A 17,107-nucleotide genomic window follows, 5' to 3' on the forward strand; every position below is an offset into this window, starting at 1 on the left:
GGCAGTGCACAACTAAGTGGTACTATCATTATTACTTTTTATCTTTTGGCACTAATATTATGAACATGTGTAACACTACGATCGAGATTCAATGAACCATTGAGGGTATTTATTCAAGCAAATAGAATAACTATTATTCTTTTAAATAAATAATCGTATTGCAACAAACACGATCCAATCATGTTCATGCTCAACGCAAACACCAAATAACAATTATTTGGGTTTCACCACCAATCCCGATGATAGAGGGAGCGTGCGACGTTTGATCATATCAACCTTGGAAACACTTCCAACACGTATCATCACCTCGCCTTTAGCTAGTCTCCATTTATTCCGTAGCTTTCATTTCGTGTTACCAATCACTTAGCAACTGAACCGGTATCCAATACCCTCACGCTACTAGGAGTACTAGTAAAGCACACATCAACATCATGTATATCAAATATACTACTTTCGACTTTGCCAGCCTACTTATCTACCAAGCATCTCGGGTAGCTCCGCCTCAGTGACCGTTCCCCTCATAACAGAAGCACTTAGTCTCGGGTTTGGGTTTAGACTTGGGTCTCTTCATTAGTGCAGCAACTGTTTTGTTGTTTCACGAAGTATCCCTTCTAGCCCTTGCCTTTTATGAAACTTAGTGGTTTTACTAACCATCAACCATTGAAGCTCCTTCTTGATTTCTACTTTCGCAGTGTCTTACATCACGAATCTCTCAAGGATCATTGTATCTATCCTTGATATATTATAGTTCATCACGAAGCTCTCACAGCTTGGTGGCAGTGACTTTGGAGAACCATCACTATCTCATCCGGAAGATTAACTCCCAGTTGATTCAAGTGATTGTCGTACTCAGGCAATCTGAGCACACGCTCAACGATTGAGTTTTTCTCCTTTACTTCATGGACAAAGAATCTTGTCGGAGGTCTCATACCTCTTAACAAGGGCACAAGCATGAAATCACAATTTCATCTCTTTAGAACATCACTCATGTTCCGTGACGTTTCAAAACGTCTTCGGCGCCACGCTTCTAAGCCATTAAGTATTTTGCACGGAACTATCGCGTAGTCATCAGAAACGTGTATGCCGGATGTTCACAACATCCACAGACGACGCTCGAGGTGCAGCACACTGAGTGGTGCATTAAGGACATAAGCCTTCTGCGCAGCAACGAGGACAATCCTTAGTTTTACACACTCAGTCCGCAAAGTTTGCTACTATCAACTTTCAACTAAATTTTCTCTAGGAACATATTAAAAACAGTAGAGCTATAGCGCAAGCTACATCGTAATTTGCAAAGACCATTAGACTATGTTCATGACAATTAGTTCAATTAATCCTATTACTTAAGAACTCCCACTCAAAAAGTACATCTCTCTAGTCATTTGAGTGGTACATGATCCAAATCCACTATCTCAAGTCCGATCATCACATGAGTCGAGAATAGTTTTAGTGGTAAGCATCTCTATGCTAATCATATCAACTATACGATTCATGCTCGACCTTTCGGTCTCATGTGTTCCGAGGCCATGTCTGCACATGCTAGGCTCGTCAAGCTTAACCCGAGTGTTCCGCGTGTGCAACTGTTTTGCACCCGTCGTATGTGAATGTTGAGTCTATCACACCCGATCATCACGTGGTGTCTCAAAACGAAGAACTGTCGCAACGGTGCACAGTCGGGGAGAACACAATTTCGTCTTGAAATTTTAGTGAGAGATCACCTCATAATGCTACCGTCGTTCTAAGCAAGATAAGGTGCATAAAGGATTAACATCACATGCAATTCATAAGTGACATGATATGGCCATCATCATGTGCTTCTTGATCTCCATCACCAAAGCACCGGCACGATCTTCTTGTCACCGGCGTCACACCATGATCTCCATCATCTTGTCGCCATCGTGGTTATCGTGCTACTCATGCTATTACTACTAAAGCTACGTCCTAGCAATATAGTAAACACATCTGCAAGCACAAACGTTAGTTTAAAGACAACCCTATGGCTCCTGCCGGTTGCCGTACCATCGACGTGCAAGTCGATATTAACTATTACAACATGATCATCTCATACATCCAATATATCACATCACATCGTTGGCCATATCACATCACAAGCATACCCTGCAAAAACAAGTTAGACGTCCTCTAATTGTTGTTGCATGTTTTACGTGGTGACCATGGGTATCTAGTAGGATCGCATCTTACTTACGCAAACACCACAACGGAGATATATGAATTGCTATTTAACCTCATCCAAGGACCTCCTCGGTCAAATCCGATTCAACTAAAGTTGGAGAAACCGACACTCGCCGGTCATCTTTGAGCAACGGAGTTACACATAGCGATGGAACCAGTCTCTCGTAAGCGTACGAGTAATGTCGGTCCGAGCCGCTTCGATCCAACAATACCGCGGAATCAAGAAAAGACTAAGCAGGGCAGCAAAACGCACATCACCGCCCACAAAAAACTTTTGTGTTCTACTCGAGATTACACCTACGCATGAACCTAGCTCATGATGCCACTGTTGGGGAACGTCGCATGGGAAACAAAAAATTTCCTACGTGCACGAAGACCTATCATGGTGATGTCCATCTACGAGAGGGGATTTCCGATCTACGTACCCTTGTAGATCGCACAATAGAAGCGTTAAGAAACGCGGTAGATGTAGTGGAACGTCCTCACGTACCTCGATCCGCCCTGCGAACCGTCCCACGAACCGTCCCGCGATCCGTCCCACGATCCGCTCCGATCTAGTGCCGAACGGACGGCACCTCCGCGTTCAGCACACGTACAGCTCGACGATGATCTCGGCCTTCTTGATCCAGCAAGAGAGACGGAGAGGTAGATGAGTTCTCCGGCAGCGTGACGACGCTCTGGAGGTTGGTGGTGATCTAATCTCAGCAGGGCTCCGCCCGGGCTCCGCAGAAACACGATCTAGAGGTAAAACCGTGGAGGTATGTGGTCGGGCTGCCGTGGCAAAAGTTGTCTCAAATCAGCCCTAAAACCCCACTATATATAGGAGGGAGGGAGGGGAGAAGGCAGCCTCAAAACCTAAAGGTTTGGCCGAAATTGGAGGTGGAGGAGTCCTCCAATCCTACTTGGAGTAGGATTCCACCTTCCCACTTGGAAACTCTTTCCACCTTGTGTTTTTTCATTGTCAAACCTTATGGGCCTTAGTGGGAACTTATTCCAGCCCACTAGGGGCTGGTTTATATCTTCCCATAGCCCATGAGACCCCTTGGGGCGTAACACCCCTCCTGATGGTCCCCGGCACCCCTCCCGGCACTCCCAGTACACTACCAATGAGCCCGAAACTTTTCCGGTAATGCACGAAAACCTTCCGGTAACCAAAGAGGTCATCCTATATATCAATCTTCGTTTGCGGACCATTCCGGAAACCCTCGTGGCGTCCGTGATCTCATCCGGGACTCCGAACAACATTCGGTAACCAACCATATAACTCAAATACGCATAAAACAACGTCGAACCTTAAGTGTGCAGACCCTGCGGGTTCGAGAACTATGTAGACATGACCCGAGAGACTCGTCGGTCAATATCCAATAGCGGGACCTGGATGCCCATATTGGATCCTACATATTCTACGAAGATCTTATCGTTTGAACCTCAGTGTCAAGGATTCATATAATCCCGTATGTCATTCCCTTTGTCCTTCGGTATGTTACTTGCCTGAGATTCGATCGTCAGTATCCGCATACGTATTTCAATCTCGTTTACCGGCAAGTCTCTTTACTCGTTCCGTAATACAAGATCCCGCAACTTACACTAAGTCACATTGCTTGCAAGGCTTGTGTGTGATGTTGTATTACCGAGTGGGCCCCGAGATACCTCTCCGTCATACGGAGTGACAAATCCCAGTCTTGATCCATACTAACTCAACGAACACCTTCGGAGATACCTGTAGAGCATCTTTATAGTCAACCAGTTACGTTGCAACGTTTGATACACACAAAGCATTCCTCCGGTGTCAGTGAGTTATATTATCTCATGGTCATAGGAACAAATACTTGACACGCAGAAAACAGTAGCAACAAAATGACACGATCAACATGCTACGTCTATTAGTTTGGGTCTAGTCCGTCACATGATTCTCCTAATGATGTGATCCCGTTATCAAGTAACAACACTTGCCTATGGCCAGGAAACCTTGACCATCTTTGATCAACGAGCTAGTCAACTAGAGGCTTACTAGGGACAGTGTTTTGTCTATGTATCCACACAAGTATTGTGTTTCCAATCAATACAATTATAGCACGGATAATAAACGATTATCATGAACAAAGAAATATAATAATAACTAATTATTATTGCCTCTAGGCCATATTTCCAACACTTATTCTGTTTTATGATATTATATCTAAGAGCGAGGACTAGATCTTATGAGATACAAGTTATTCTAGTTTATATTATTACTTGGCATGATCGATTAATTAGGATGCATGATGCATATGATGACTATATATATTATGATGTTTCTCTGTTTTATTTTATGTGTATCATATGATAACTTGGTATATGATTAAGTTGATGATGAGTTGTTAGATGATCGATTATAATACTATTGTCATTCGACGAAAATGATATGAAATGATATAGTGTAAAAAAGATGCATATGTGTGCATGTAACTCGTGTCTACATTTTGTAAATATGTTCGACAAAGCACGACGGATGACCAAGCACGGATATATATAAGAGAGGACACTTTTCTCTATTAGCTAGCTAATAACAACCTAAATTAACCCCTAAACCAGCCCCTTTAAAAAAAACCTCAGCTCCAGCCAGGTGCTGACGCGTGGATGTCTTTTGGTCCCGATTGGTGTCATCAACCGGGACTAAAGGCCCACGTGCCTGGCCTGGCCGCAGCGGCCACGTGGAGGCCCATCTGTCCCGGTTCGTGTAAGAACCGGGACTAAAAGCAAAGGGCATTAGTAACGACCTTTTTTCCCGGTTCCGAAACCGGGACAGAAGGTCCTTATGAACCGGGACAAAAGGCCCTTTTTCTACTAGTGTAACTAAGACCAAATAATATTTCGGCGGTCTACATAGAACTGGAAGTCCTATGTGCTACAACATGAGATGTCTGCATCAATTCTACTATTAACACTTCTATGCAATAATAATAAAATCACATTTGTGAAATTACTAAGAAGAAAAATTTGCATTTTAATGTTATATGTATCAATCCCGAAAATATTCTGACAACTCAAATGGCGTAATGAAGTAATAATAATGCTTAAAAAAAGAAGACAATAGCGATATAATAAGAATACAAAACATACTTTCAATGCATACATATATCATTCAATCAAGTAACTATTTTTGGAAATATTCCCAACAAGACCTATAAGTATAATCCATACTTCGAAGACATATTTATAAATTTTTCCTCCATTTCTTACTAACTCATGCGAATGCACGGGTAGACGGCTAGGGTCACTAACACTCGCGGCTAACGAGAAGTGCAACTACTCACATTTATTTGACACCAACACTAGCGGCCACATCAACATGACAGAACACTACCGATTTAAGTTGATGAGAAGTGCAACTACTCACTTTTATTGGAAATGACACACTAATGATCTATGTGTGCATCACCTCACTTTTCATTCAGAGCAATTATCTACGTACTCAGTATATATAATTTATCATGCATCTACCATAAAGAGGGACCTGCTACATTTGAGATTTACAATTATGGTTTTTTATCGGTGTTGCCATCAGTAGTACCACACTACTAAATATTTCCACTTGAAGCTTCAACTACTAAAAAATAACATCCTTTCATTAGAGCATGGTTAATAGTATAGCCAACTGCTGGCTATAAGCATTTTTATAGCTCATTTTATAGCTAGCTTGTACAATAGTTAACTGTAAAAGAGTACTGCCACTGGTGGAAAAAGGGCCTTTGGTCGCGGTTCGCAACTGCCATTAGTCGCGGTTGCGCAACCGCGACCAAATAGGCGCGACTAAAGGCCCCCCCTGTAGTCGCGGTTGCTTAAGAACCGCAACTAAAGGCCCGTCCACGTGGGCGCCAGGCGGCCGTCGGGGCGGAGGACCTTTAGTCGCGGTTCTTATGGACAACCGCGACTAAAGGCCGCCGCAGGTTTAGGGTTTTAGCCCCCCCCCCAAACCTGTTTTCTGTTTAATTTGTATTGTTTTATTTATTTTGTGCTTTATTTTAATTTTGAAGGAGTTTCACATATTCTACGGGGCATAATTCTAACTTATATTGACAACGGATGATGGGCTCCCGGGGCATGCATGTGAATCGGACAAGAGACGGCCGGCGGCGTTGAGGGCGGGCGAGGGAGGCCGGTGATAGCGGCCGGCGGCGCCGTACGTGGGCGAGACGGGGCGGCGTCGAGGGCGAGGGGCGACGGCGGGCGACGGCGGGCGGCGTCGAGGGCGAGGGCGAGGGCGGGCGGCGAGGGCGGCGTCGAGGGCGAGGGCGACGGCGGGCGGCGTCGAGGGCGAGGGCGACGGCGGCAGGCCTTCGGCGCGGCAGAGATCGGAGAAGACGAGATGGAGTCGACGGTTCGGGCGTTGTATTTATAGCCCCCCACCTTTAGTCGCGGTTGGGGAGGCGACCCGCGACTAAAGGCTACCCTTTAGTCGCGGGTCGCCTCCCCAACCGCGACTAAAGGGTTTTTGGCGGGTTTTTCGTTCCCGCGCGCAACGACCTTTACCAACCGCGACTAAAGGGTTTTTGACGGGTTTTTCGTTCCCGCGCGCAACGACCTTTAGTCGCGGTTGGCCAGGCGACCGGCGACTAAAGACCTTTAGTCGCGGTTGGCCTGGCCAACCGCGACTAAAGCCCCTCACGTTCACCAGCTGGCCACCGAGCGCCCTGGGCCCAGGACTTTGGTCGCGGTTCGTCTTCCGAACCGCGACTAAAGAATTCATTAGTCGCGGTTCCTACAGTTTCGCGACTTATGGGGCTGGACGGAAGCCTCTTTTTCTACCAGTGTGCTTTTATCATATATGGTCCACCTTTCATTCTCACAAAGCACTTAGGAGCACGTGCTAGAGCTCGCTCTTCACGAAGAGTCCGCTTCCCTTCTCTCTCATCCAACTCAGCAAAAATATAGTATTTTAATCCTTACAGCCTGCTGACTGTACCTTATTGTACTTGCTCTTAAGCGTGTGCTCAAAAATACCACTCGATACAATTACAGTCTCAACAAAGGTCATTAACTACGGTGAAGTGACAAAAATCTCCTAATCCCCCTTGTGAGTGTTCCCACTACAACTCTAGTATTTAGCACATAGTGAATCAAATCATGACAAAACATAGATTTGCGCGTGGGTGATCGAATCGTAATGTGTTGTTATGTTTTATTCTAATTTAATTATCGGTGTGCTGACAATTAGGACCCCCTTGTTATATGGAGCGTTAGCAAGTGATGTCCAACGCAATTCAGGTCATTGCACCCCCTATCAATGGTGTTTGACAGAGCGATACCGGTGTCGAGTGGCGTAATTGAGCGCACTCTTAAGGGAAGAATGAGTTGTTGGAACTCATATTGGAAAAATTAGTAGTGTGACACAACTAATGGAAAATTTGATAAAAGTCCTACTACTTTTTGTTAGTGGTCAAACTTTTTTTTGGAAGACATTGTGGAGAAACTCTAGTAGGAGTAAAACCGAAATTAGTTCTTCTCTAAATGTAATCATTATATGATTATTTGTTGTATAGAGTCACTCTCGACTTTTTTCAAAAGGTACTACAAAAATGTATTTACTTAATATGTCAATTTTAATTTGTGTTAAGTTATATACAAAATAATAATATCTACTAACAAAATAAATTTAATATGGATACCATTTGATATAGGAAACAAAAAAAATTAGAACCTGGTCTATAGACTACCTAGTGACGACTACAAGTACTTGGGCACCTCGAAGGCGTGATGCCCTGGTCACCCCTTCCCATGGTTTTGCCTATTGAATAACAAGAGAAAGTGAAGGGGGTGGGGTGTACGAGAAAGATGGATACAATGTTCAATGCAAAATTCCGAGCAAATACCACAGAAAATTCACCTAGTTAAGTAAAATAGGAACTCTCAGAGAACATACATGGACACATATAATATCTTTGTCTGATATGTGGCCTTACCAAAATCTGTAACAGTACTTGGTTAGCTGTAATGTTTGTGCATGATATTCCTTTTCAAAATATTTGGCATTAACAAATATTTTGTAGAGATTAATTACAGATTGAGCATGATTGGTTACTTTCCATAAAGTCGTTATGAAATATTCCAAAGACTGATCTGATTAGCAGATACAAATCAGTTTAAATAGATCTACGGGGTAAAAGTCGGTTTAAATAGATCTGGGATAGAGAATGGCTGAAAAACAATCGGTGGAAGGGTGAAGGTCGTGCGTGGGAGGTTGTATGAATGGGTGGTGGAGAGAAAACTGAGCGAAAGATGGGACATTATGTTCTACTCCCTCCGTTCCTAAATATAATACCTTTTAGAGATTGTATTATAAACTACATACGTATGCACATAGACATATTTTAAAATATAGATTCACTCATTTTGTTTCGTATGTAGTCTTTTAGTAAAATCTCTAAAAGGTCTTATATTTTGGAACGGAGGGAGTATTTATGTAGTATAAAGACTAGACGTTATCAGTTTAAATAAATAAAAAAGATTTTTTGCCAGCATATGCAAATCTCGTGGGGTGGTAAGAGCATCTCTAGTAGAACCCTCAAACCCTTAAATCTAAAACCAGTTTTAAGGGTTGAGAATTGGCTATTTTTGATACTTTTAAGGGTTGAAAAACAGAGGCAAAGACTAGAACCCTTATAAAGTAAAAAAACTCACCGGGGCGGGGCGGGGGACGGCCGGCCGAGGCGGGGCGCGGGCGGGCGGCATCCAGGGCGGGGCGGGGACGGGGCCGGGGAGCAGAGGGGAGGCGGGGCGGCGGCCGGGGCGCGGGGGCGGCAGCCGGAGCGCGGTGGGCGGCGACCGAGATGCGGAGGGCGGCGGGGCAAGGAGGGCAACGGCCGGGGCGCGGAGGGGCGGCGGGGCGACGGCCGGGGCGCGGGGGCGGCAGCCGGAGCGCGGTGGGCGGCGACCGAGATGCGGAGGGCGGCGGGGCAAGGAGGGTGACGGCCGGGGCACGGAGGGGCGGCGGGGCGACGGCCGAGGCGCGGAGCGAGCGCGGGGCGGCGGCCGGAGCGCGGGGGGAGGCGGGGCGGCGGCCGGAGGGCGGCGGCCGGGGCGACGGCCGGGGCGCAGAGGGAGCGCAGGGCGGCGGCCGGAGCGCGGGGGGGGGGGGGGGGGGGGGAGGCGGGGCGGCGGCGGCCGAGGCGACTTCCTCGCGCGCGCGGGGAACCAAATGCCTCCCGCGCGAGGTGGGAAGTGGAGTGTGGGTTGGGGGCAGTTTTCCCTTCCAATCCTCACTTCTACATGCTGGGAAGGGGTTTGAGGGTTGGACTTCTAATTTTTTTTACGGGTTTAAGGATTTAAGGGTTCTAGTCTACACCGTTTTTTTATAAAAACTATAAAAAAGCGGTTATGTTTAAGGATTTAAGAGTTTGAGGGCTCTACTAGATATGCTCTAAGAAATGCGGGTAGTCCAGATTTTTCTCCCAGTACCCCAAACCCTATTTAATACCGAGCATGTCACTCACATGTTGTCAGCACTGCTTGGACAATTGCTGACCATCTTCAAACAGTGTCAACTGACCAAATATAATAAGGTGACATAAATGAATTGTAAGACATCAAATATTGGAAAACGTTTTAAATCTGTTGGTTGATTTTAAGTCCGCGTAAACCGCGTCGGGCTCCAACAGCATGTCCATATCAGGTCAAAAGATGAACAGTGAATGTACTGTTTCATCTTCATTGCAGAAGCAACACTCAGTGGTCGAACGATTCCATCATTCGTTAGCAGTTGTGCAGGCATACATGGTCATGTTGGAGTGGGATCAAATTTCATCTATAAAAACCAATAAGGAACTTAATTCAGAGCCACCACAAGGTAGACAACCCAAAATATAGATGCTTGTTAATTTCGATTTGACACGTGATGCATGCAAGGCTCTCTTTGCCACTAAAGTAATCGACACACCACTACTAGGCACTAGCAAGCTCCATCAAGCACGTACGATGCAAGCAAGCAAAAGTTCTCCGCCGGTACTAAGGAAGAAGGATGACGGCGAGGAGGACATCACCGTCGACCTGTATCCATTCATACGGGAATACAAGGGCGGCAGTGTCGAGCGCTTACTGCACAGCCCATTCGTGGCAGCGTCCGAGGACCCGGCAGATAACCGTGGAGTGGCAACGAGGGACGTCGTCGTCGACAAATCCACCGATGTGTCCGCACGCCTGTTCCTTCCCTCCGTTGCAGCTGCCTCTGCCGGCGAGAGGATCCCCGTCGTCATGTACGTCCATGGAGGATCCTTCTGCACGGAGAGCGCCTTCTCTCGGACTTACCACAACTACATCAGGTCTCTGGCGGCGCGCGCCGGGGCGCTCGTCGTGTCCGTGGAGTACAATCTCGCGCCGGAGCATCCTGTTCCTGCGGCCTACGACGATGCATGGGCGGCGCTACAGTGGGTGGCCACCCTCTCCGATCCATGGATTTCCAACTACGCCGACCTCGGGCGGACGTTCCTTGCCGGCGACAGCGCCGGCGGGAACATCGTCTACAACACGGCGGTGCGTGCGGCCAGCGGTGGTGGCAGCCGCATCTACATCGAGGGGCTGGTCATCGTGCATCCATACTTCTGGGGGACCGACCGGCTGTCCAGCTCTGAGGCAGTATGGGACGGCATCGCAATGTTTGCTCCTGAGGCCATCGACAGGCTCTGGCCGTTCGCTACGGCCGGCCGTCTGGGCAACGACGATCGCCGGGTCAACCCACTCGACGAGGATATCGCCTCGCTGAGATGCCGCCGTGTGCTGGTCGCCGTCGCCGACAAGGACACCTTGCGTGACCGCGGGCGTCGTCTGGCATCCCGCATGCGTGACTGCTGCTCATGGGCCGATGATGAAAACGCGGTGACATTGGTGGAGTCGGAGGGGGAAGACCATGGCTTTCACCTGTACAACCCGCTGCGTGCCACCAGCAAGATTCTCATGGAGAGCATAGTGCGGTTCATCAACCAGCGCACGGCGCCCTTGCCGCTGCAACTGCCACAAGTTCAAGAGCTACTTGCATGCCAAGGTAAGATGCACAGGGCCGTCCAGCCTGTTCTACGCGTGCCAACCAGGCCGTATATGGACGTACATGGCTACGGGACGGCCATGAAAGCCAGAGATGCGGCGACACGTACTAGCTGCTTACACATTGGACATGGACGAAGAGCATCCAAAACAAGCTATGGGTCAGTCCTGGGGCATGTTATCAGGCCAAACAGCACCAACATGAGGTTCGCATCATCAGCAATAACAGCTCCTTGCAGTTGTGTTTTTCACAACTTCATCTAGCGCGCGGATGATGATAATCTACATGCATCCAGGCCAGGTGAAACAAAAGATCAAGGGTAATGGTTAAGCTTAAGCATGCTCCAGTATAAGTGCAATAATGACACCCTATTTACAAGCTCCTTGCTCGGGTCAAAAGAAATGACTTTTGGGTGTTTTTCTTTCTTATACATGAATGGTGTATTTAAGGTCTTGAGTTATGTACTGTTGGTGTATCATGTATTCTCATATATCAAGTTTATACAAATTTTAATCATAATTCGACAACCTACCGATGGTTGTGCAACTAGAGTCATATTTTTCTCGGAAAAAATAATGGGTGTCACTAAGATACACCCAGATATGACATAGTTATTACACAACTAACTGACTAATTAAATCAAGAATAAAAAGGAAAAAAGAAAAAGAAAATATGACCTAGATGTGCAATATTTATCTCACGTCTAGATGTATTTTAGAAAAACCGAAAAACAAAACAAGAAACAACTTAGTCCCACACCACGAGCGCATGTGCAACTATCACCAGCACCCTTACTTGTACAATATGTGGATGTGCAGCAACTACTCCCTCCGGCGTAAGACATTTTTTAACACTAGATCGAACAAAATCTATTATTGGTGTTACAAGCAATATACATCTCAAATAAGCAAAATGCATCAATCAAACAAACAAGCACATACATTTGAACACAAAAAGGATCTCTGCCTATCTACAAGACTTTTATAAACTAGACATGATTATCAACTCATCCAAATTCAACCAAAATTTCCATATAGAGATATATACTTCCCTTTTCTAATGAATGTCCACATCTCCTGTCTGGCTAGCAAATGATGTCCCAATTCAGCTCAGGGTTGTCGAACACCTCTGTCAGAGACGACACGTCCAAGTCCTGCTGGTCAAACTTTTCAAAGTCGGTTACTGCTCCAGCCATTTTGCCACTTTGAATTAGATCCACACTAGGGTCAATGTTTGCGGCATTTCTTGTGATGTCAGCCCTGCAACTATGATGACCATAGTACACAACAATGTACTTTGCAGTTTCATCTTCACAATTAAGAGTTCCATTATGATCCTGTTGTTGGATTGTCTTGGTTGTTGAGCAGTTCCGTTCCGTGTAGGCGCATCTGTAGTAGCTCCTGTTTAATTGCAAGTTTGATTAGTTATGCATTACAATGAATAATTAGTTGCTTCATAACATGTAAATATAACAACTACTTTCATTAGCGAAAGTCAACAATCCGAAATGGTTGAAAGAAAAGATATCCAAACGACTGACTAGGTCATCATGCGAGAAAGCTAGGAACGTGAAAGAGCGCGACATGGACATGACATGCCTAACTTTACTGCGATGGCCTAAGCCTAGTCTTGCCCTTCATCCTCCTCGCCATCCACTCTCCATAGATCCAAATATACTTGGAGAAATTGTGAACAAAATAGAATATCGAGGGAGGAGACAGAGGATATGCGGCGAGGATTCCCCAAGAGTGAAGAAGGGAGAGAGATGGTAGCAAGAGATCTATTGGGATGTGTACTAGGCATGTTCGAGTAGTGTAGCTAATCGCGACGGCTCCCCTTCCCCTCAAAACTATGTACGATTACGGCATTATGCTGGTTCATAATATATCTTTGTTGTTCGACGTACATATATATCCCTGGCGATTCCCTCCAATTGTTCTTCATAACAGAACCGTTAAGTCTCAATCATCTCAGATAAGGGCAGTAGAAATGTAGGTTGATGTAGTAGTAATGTGACGATATATAAGCTTGAATGAACTATTTAGGAGTAGTATATGTACCTAGCATGTTGCCTCCCGTTGATGTTCTTCTGCCCATATTTTCTCCAATGATGGCCATCGTAATGTGGAACAATTGTTACAAGTGATCTTGACCGCTTTTCGTTGTTCCTCCTACATAGCATGGGTTCATATATATATAAGTGGCAAATAATTAATTAGCGAGATACATTTTTTTATAAGGAGGAAACGAGCCCCCGGCCTCTGCATCAATTGATGCATGCAACCATCTTATTAAAGATAAAATAAACAACGTGTGATGTTCACGTAGCTCCACGCTCGACAGCTCGAGGTATGAAATAAAACGAAAATGAAATTGAAAAAAAAAACTGCCACATCCGGCGTGCGTAAAAGTAGACTACGATGCCTATACACCTAGCCTATTATCAGCACGCCATCCAAATCGGTTGAAGATAATCCGTGAGACCATCTCCCATCGGTTGCACCCAATATCCATACGTCCCCTGGAGTCCACATGACTGAGTAACGACCACGTACGGATCCAAGATGTTGCTCTGAAGATAATCTGCAAAAAATTATTGAAGTTCTTGCCATTAAAAGTTATATCATTTCTGGTATTCCATATAGCCCAAAACAAAGCACATATCCCAATCCCAATAAGTTTAGATATTTTAATGTCAACTCCGTTGAGCCACGTTGTAAATATTGAGCTAATACATGTAGGTGGGACGATATTGAAAGCTATTTGAATAGTTCTCCATAATAGTTTTGCAAGCGGGCATTGTAAGAGAAGGTGTCTTATTGTTTCATTTTGCTCACAATAGCAACAATTGGATCTACCTCTCCATCTACGTTTAATTAAGTTATCTTTGGTTAATATCACACCTTTGTGTATAAACCACATGAAAACTTTAATCTTGAGCGGCACTTTGATGTTCCAAATTTTTAATGATCTGGATAATGTTCCTGTATTAATCAGATCCAAGTACATGGACTTTACTGAGAATACCCCATTCGCAGCTAAAATCCACCGAACATTATCCGTGCGGTTTGATAATTGCACCTGCATCAGTCTCCTAACCAGATGCAACCATGCATCCCAGCGTGCTCCCACTAAAGCACGCCTGAACTGCATATTAAAAGGGACCGATTGTAATACCATAGATATATAGTCCTCTTTACGTTGTGCAATATTATATAACAGGGGGTATTGAAGTGCAAGAGGTGTATCTCCAAGCCAAGTATCTTCCCAAAACCTTGTTGAGGTACCATTACCAACTATAAATTTCACTTTCTGGAAAAAGGTCATCTTTATCTTCATTAACCCTTTCCAAAAAGTGAGTCATTAGGTCTAGATGTAACCTGAGCTAAAGTTTTAGAATGAAGGTATTTATTCTTCAATATTTGAATCCACATTCCTTCAGATTCTGTGGATAGCTTATATAGCCATTTGCTAAGCAAACATATGTTTTTCACTTCCAAATTTTCAATGCCCAAACCCCCCTGGTCTTTGGGTCGACATAACATATCCCAACGTGCCAATCTATATTTCTTCTTAGCTTCATCACTTTGCCAGAAGAAACGAGATCGATAGAAATCTAGTCTTTTTCGCACCCCTACTGGTATTTAAAAAAAAGACAATAAAAACATGGGTAGGCTTGTTAATACTGAGTTGATTAATATTAGCCTCCCTCCATATGACATAAGTTTGCCCTTCCAGCAACTTAATTTTTTTTCAAATCTATCTTCAATACATTTCCATTCTTTATTTGTCAGTCTTCTATGATGGATAGGGATCCTGAGGTAATTAAATGGTAGTGAACCTAGTTCACATCCAAATAACTGCCTATAAGCGTGTTGCTCCTCTTTTGCCTTCCCAAAACATAAGAGTTCGCTTTTATGGAAATTAATTTTCAGTCCCGATAGTTGTTCAAATAAGCACAATAATAATTTCATATTCCTCGCTTTAGCCATATCATGTTCCATAAAAAGAATTGTATCATCCGCATATTGTAAAATAGATACACCCCCATCTACGAGATGCGGAACTAGTCCTCCAACTTGGCCCTTATCTTTGGCTCGATTAATGAGTATTGTCAACATGTCTGCAACTATGTTGAACAACACTGGAGACATTGAGTCACCCTGCCTTAATCCTTTATGTGTTTGAAAATAATGACCTATGTCATCGTTAACTCTAATTCCTACACTTCCTTTCTGAATGAAAGTATCAACCTGATCTCTCCATCTTTGGTTGGATCCTTTCATACGTAAAGCCTGTTGAAGAAATGGCCATTTTACTTTATCGTCGGCTTTCTCGAAATCTACTTTGAAAATAATCCCATCCAATTTCTTTGTATGGATTTCGTGTACCGTTTCATGAAGGACCACAACACCCTCTAAGATATGTCTCCCTGGCATAAACGCAGTCTGCGTCGGTTGGACAACTGAGTGAGCTATCTTCGTTAATCTATGTGTACCAACCTTTGTAAAAAAAATCAAACTCACATTAAGCAGACAAATCGGTCTGAACTGCTCAATGCGTATAGCTTCCACCTTTTTTGGCAATAATGTAATTGTTCCAAAGTTTAGGTGGAATAGGTGCAGCTGGCCATCAAATAAATCCTGGAACATAGGCATGAGGTCTCTTTTGATGATATGCCAACACTTTTTATAAAATTCTGCCGGAAACCCATCTGGCCCCGGTGCCTTATTCTGTTCCATTTGTGTGATTGAATCAAGAACCTCTCTCTCTCTGTAAATGGAGCTGATAACACCTCATTCTCCTCTGCTTTGAGTTGAGGTATATCTTGAGTTAAGGCTTCATCCAAAGAGACCATCGTCTCTTTTGTCGGACCAAATAATTTCTTGTAATATTCAGATATGTATATTTTTAAGTTCTCATGACCTACTATTGTTCCCTCATCTTGCTCAAGTTGTGTAATTAATTTCTTTCGATGTTTGCCATTTGCAATCATATGAAAGAATTTAGTATTATCATCCCCATGAACCACCTTTGTAACCTTAGCTCTTTGTGCCCATTTAATTTCCTCTTCTCTCAACAATTTTTGCAAATCCTTTTCAGCATTAATTTTATTAATTCTATCTGATAAATTCAGCTGCGTTGACTCGGCTTTCACGTATAATTCTTCAATCAGACGAGTCAGTCTTTCTTTTTCTATTTTATATATACCCCTCTGATTTTTCGCCCATCCTCTCAGAAATTGGCGCAAATGTCTTATTTTATTTTGCCATCTTTCTATGTTCGTATATCCACCTAAATCCCTAGCCCACTCTGTAGCTATGAGATCTATGAAACCTTCTTGTTCAAACCAACTTAGCTCAAATGAGAAGACATTTTTATTCCCCACATGGTTGGCCGCCCCTGAGTCGACCATGAGAGGTGTGTGATCGGAGATGGCTCTCTGTAGAGCCCGTATTGTGACCAAGGGATATTTTTGCTCCCACTGGACACTCGTGAGTACACGATCCAACTTCTCATATGTTGGGACCGGTAGTGAGTTCGCCCATGTGAATTGTCTACCAGTGAGCTCGATCTCCCGTTGATCAAGACTTTCAATAACCATATTAAACATAAGTGACCATCGTTCGTCAAAGTTATCATTATTCTTTTCCTCCTGTCTTCTAATGATATTAAAGTCTCCCCCCACCATAATTGGAAGTCTTTCTTCTCCACAAATTCTTACTAGATCAGCAAGAAAGTCAGGTTTTAGTTCTGGTTGCGCCGCTCCATATACAGCTACCAAAGCCCACTTGAAGCCATCGAGCTTCGACCTCACACGAAACTTGACAGTAAACTCGCAGTAAACCACACTCATCACCTCTAAAGTCTCACATTTGACACCAAGTAAGATACCAC

The 17,107-nt window shown here is 44.4% G+C and overlaps 2 protein-coding genes across 2 annotated transcripts; one reads left to right on the plus strand and one right to left on the minus strand.

Moving 5' to 3' along the window:
- Nucleotides 1-10,022: 10,022 nt before the first annotated feature.
- Nucleotides 10,023-11,728, plus strand: LOC123429087 (probable carboxylesterase 5). Its single transcript, XM_045113152.1, has one exon. It carries the CDS (start codon nucleotides 10,039-10,041, stop codon nucleotides 11,470-11,472), a length of 1,434 nt encoding a protein of 477 aa, XP_044969087.1. The 5' UTR covers nucleotides 10,023-10,038; the 3' UTR covers nucleotides 11,473-11,728.
- Nucleotides 11,729-12,293: 565 nt separating this feature from the next.
- On the minus strand, nucleotides 12,294-13,634 carry LOC123429088 (probable WRKY transcription factor 38). The gene is made up of 2 exons (XM_045113153.1): nucleotides 13,270-13,634; nucleotides 12,294-12,609 (listed from the first exon to the last, which is right to left on the minus strand). Exons 1-2 carry the CDS (start codon nucleotides 13,389-13,391, stop codon nucleotides 12,294-12,296), a joined length of 438 nt encoding a protein of 145 aa, XP_044969088.1. The 5' UTR covers nucleotides 13,392-13,634.
- Nucleotides 13,635-17,107: the final 3,473 nt, after the last annotated feature.

This window comes from Hordeum vulgare, chromosome 2H (genome assembly GCF_904849725.1).
Source record: "Hordeum vulgare subsp. vulgare chromosome 2H, MorexV3_pseudomolecules_assembly, whole genome shotgun sequence".
Lineage (NCBI taxonomy): Eukaryota > Viridiplantae > Streptophyta > Magnoliopsida > Poales > Poaceae > Hordeum > Hordeum vulgare.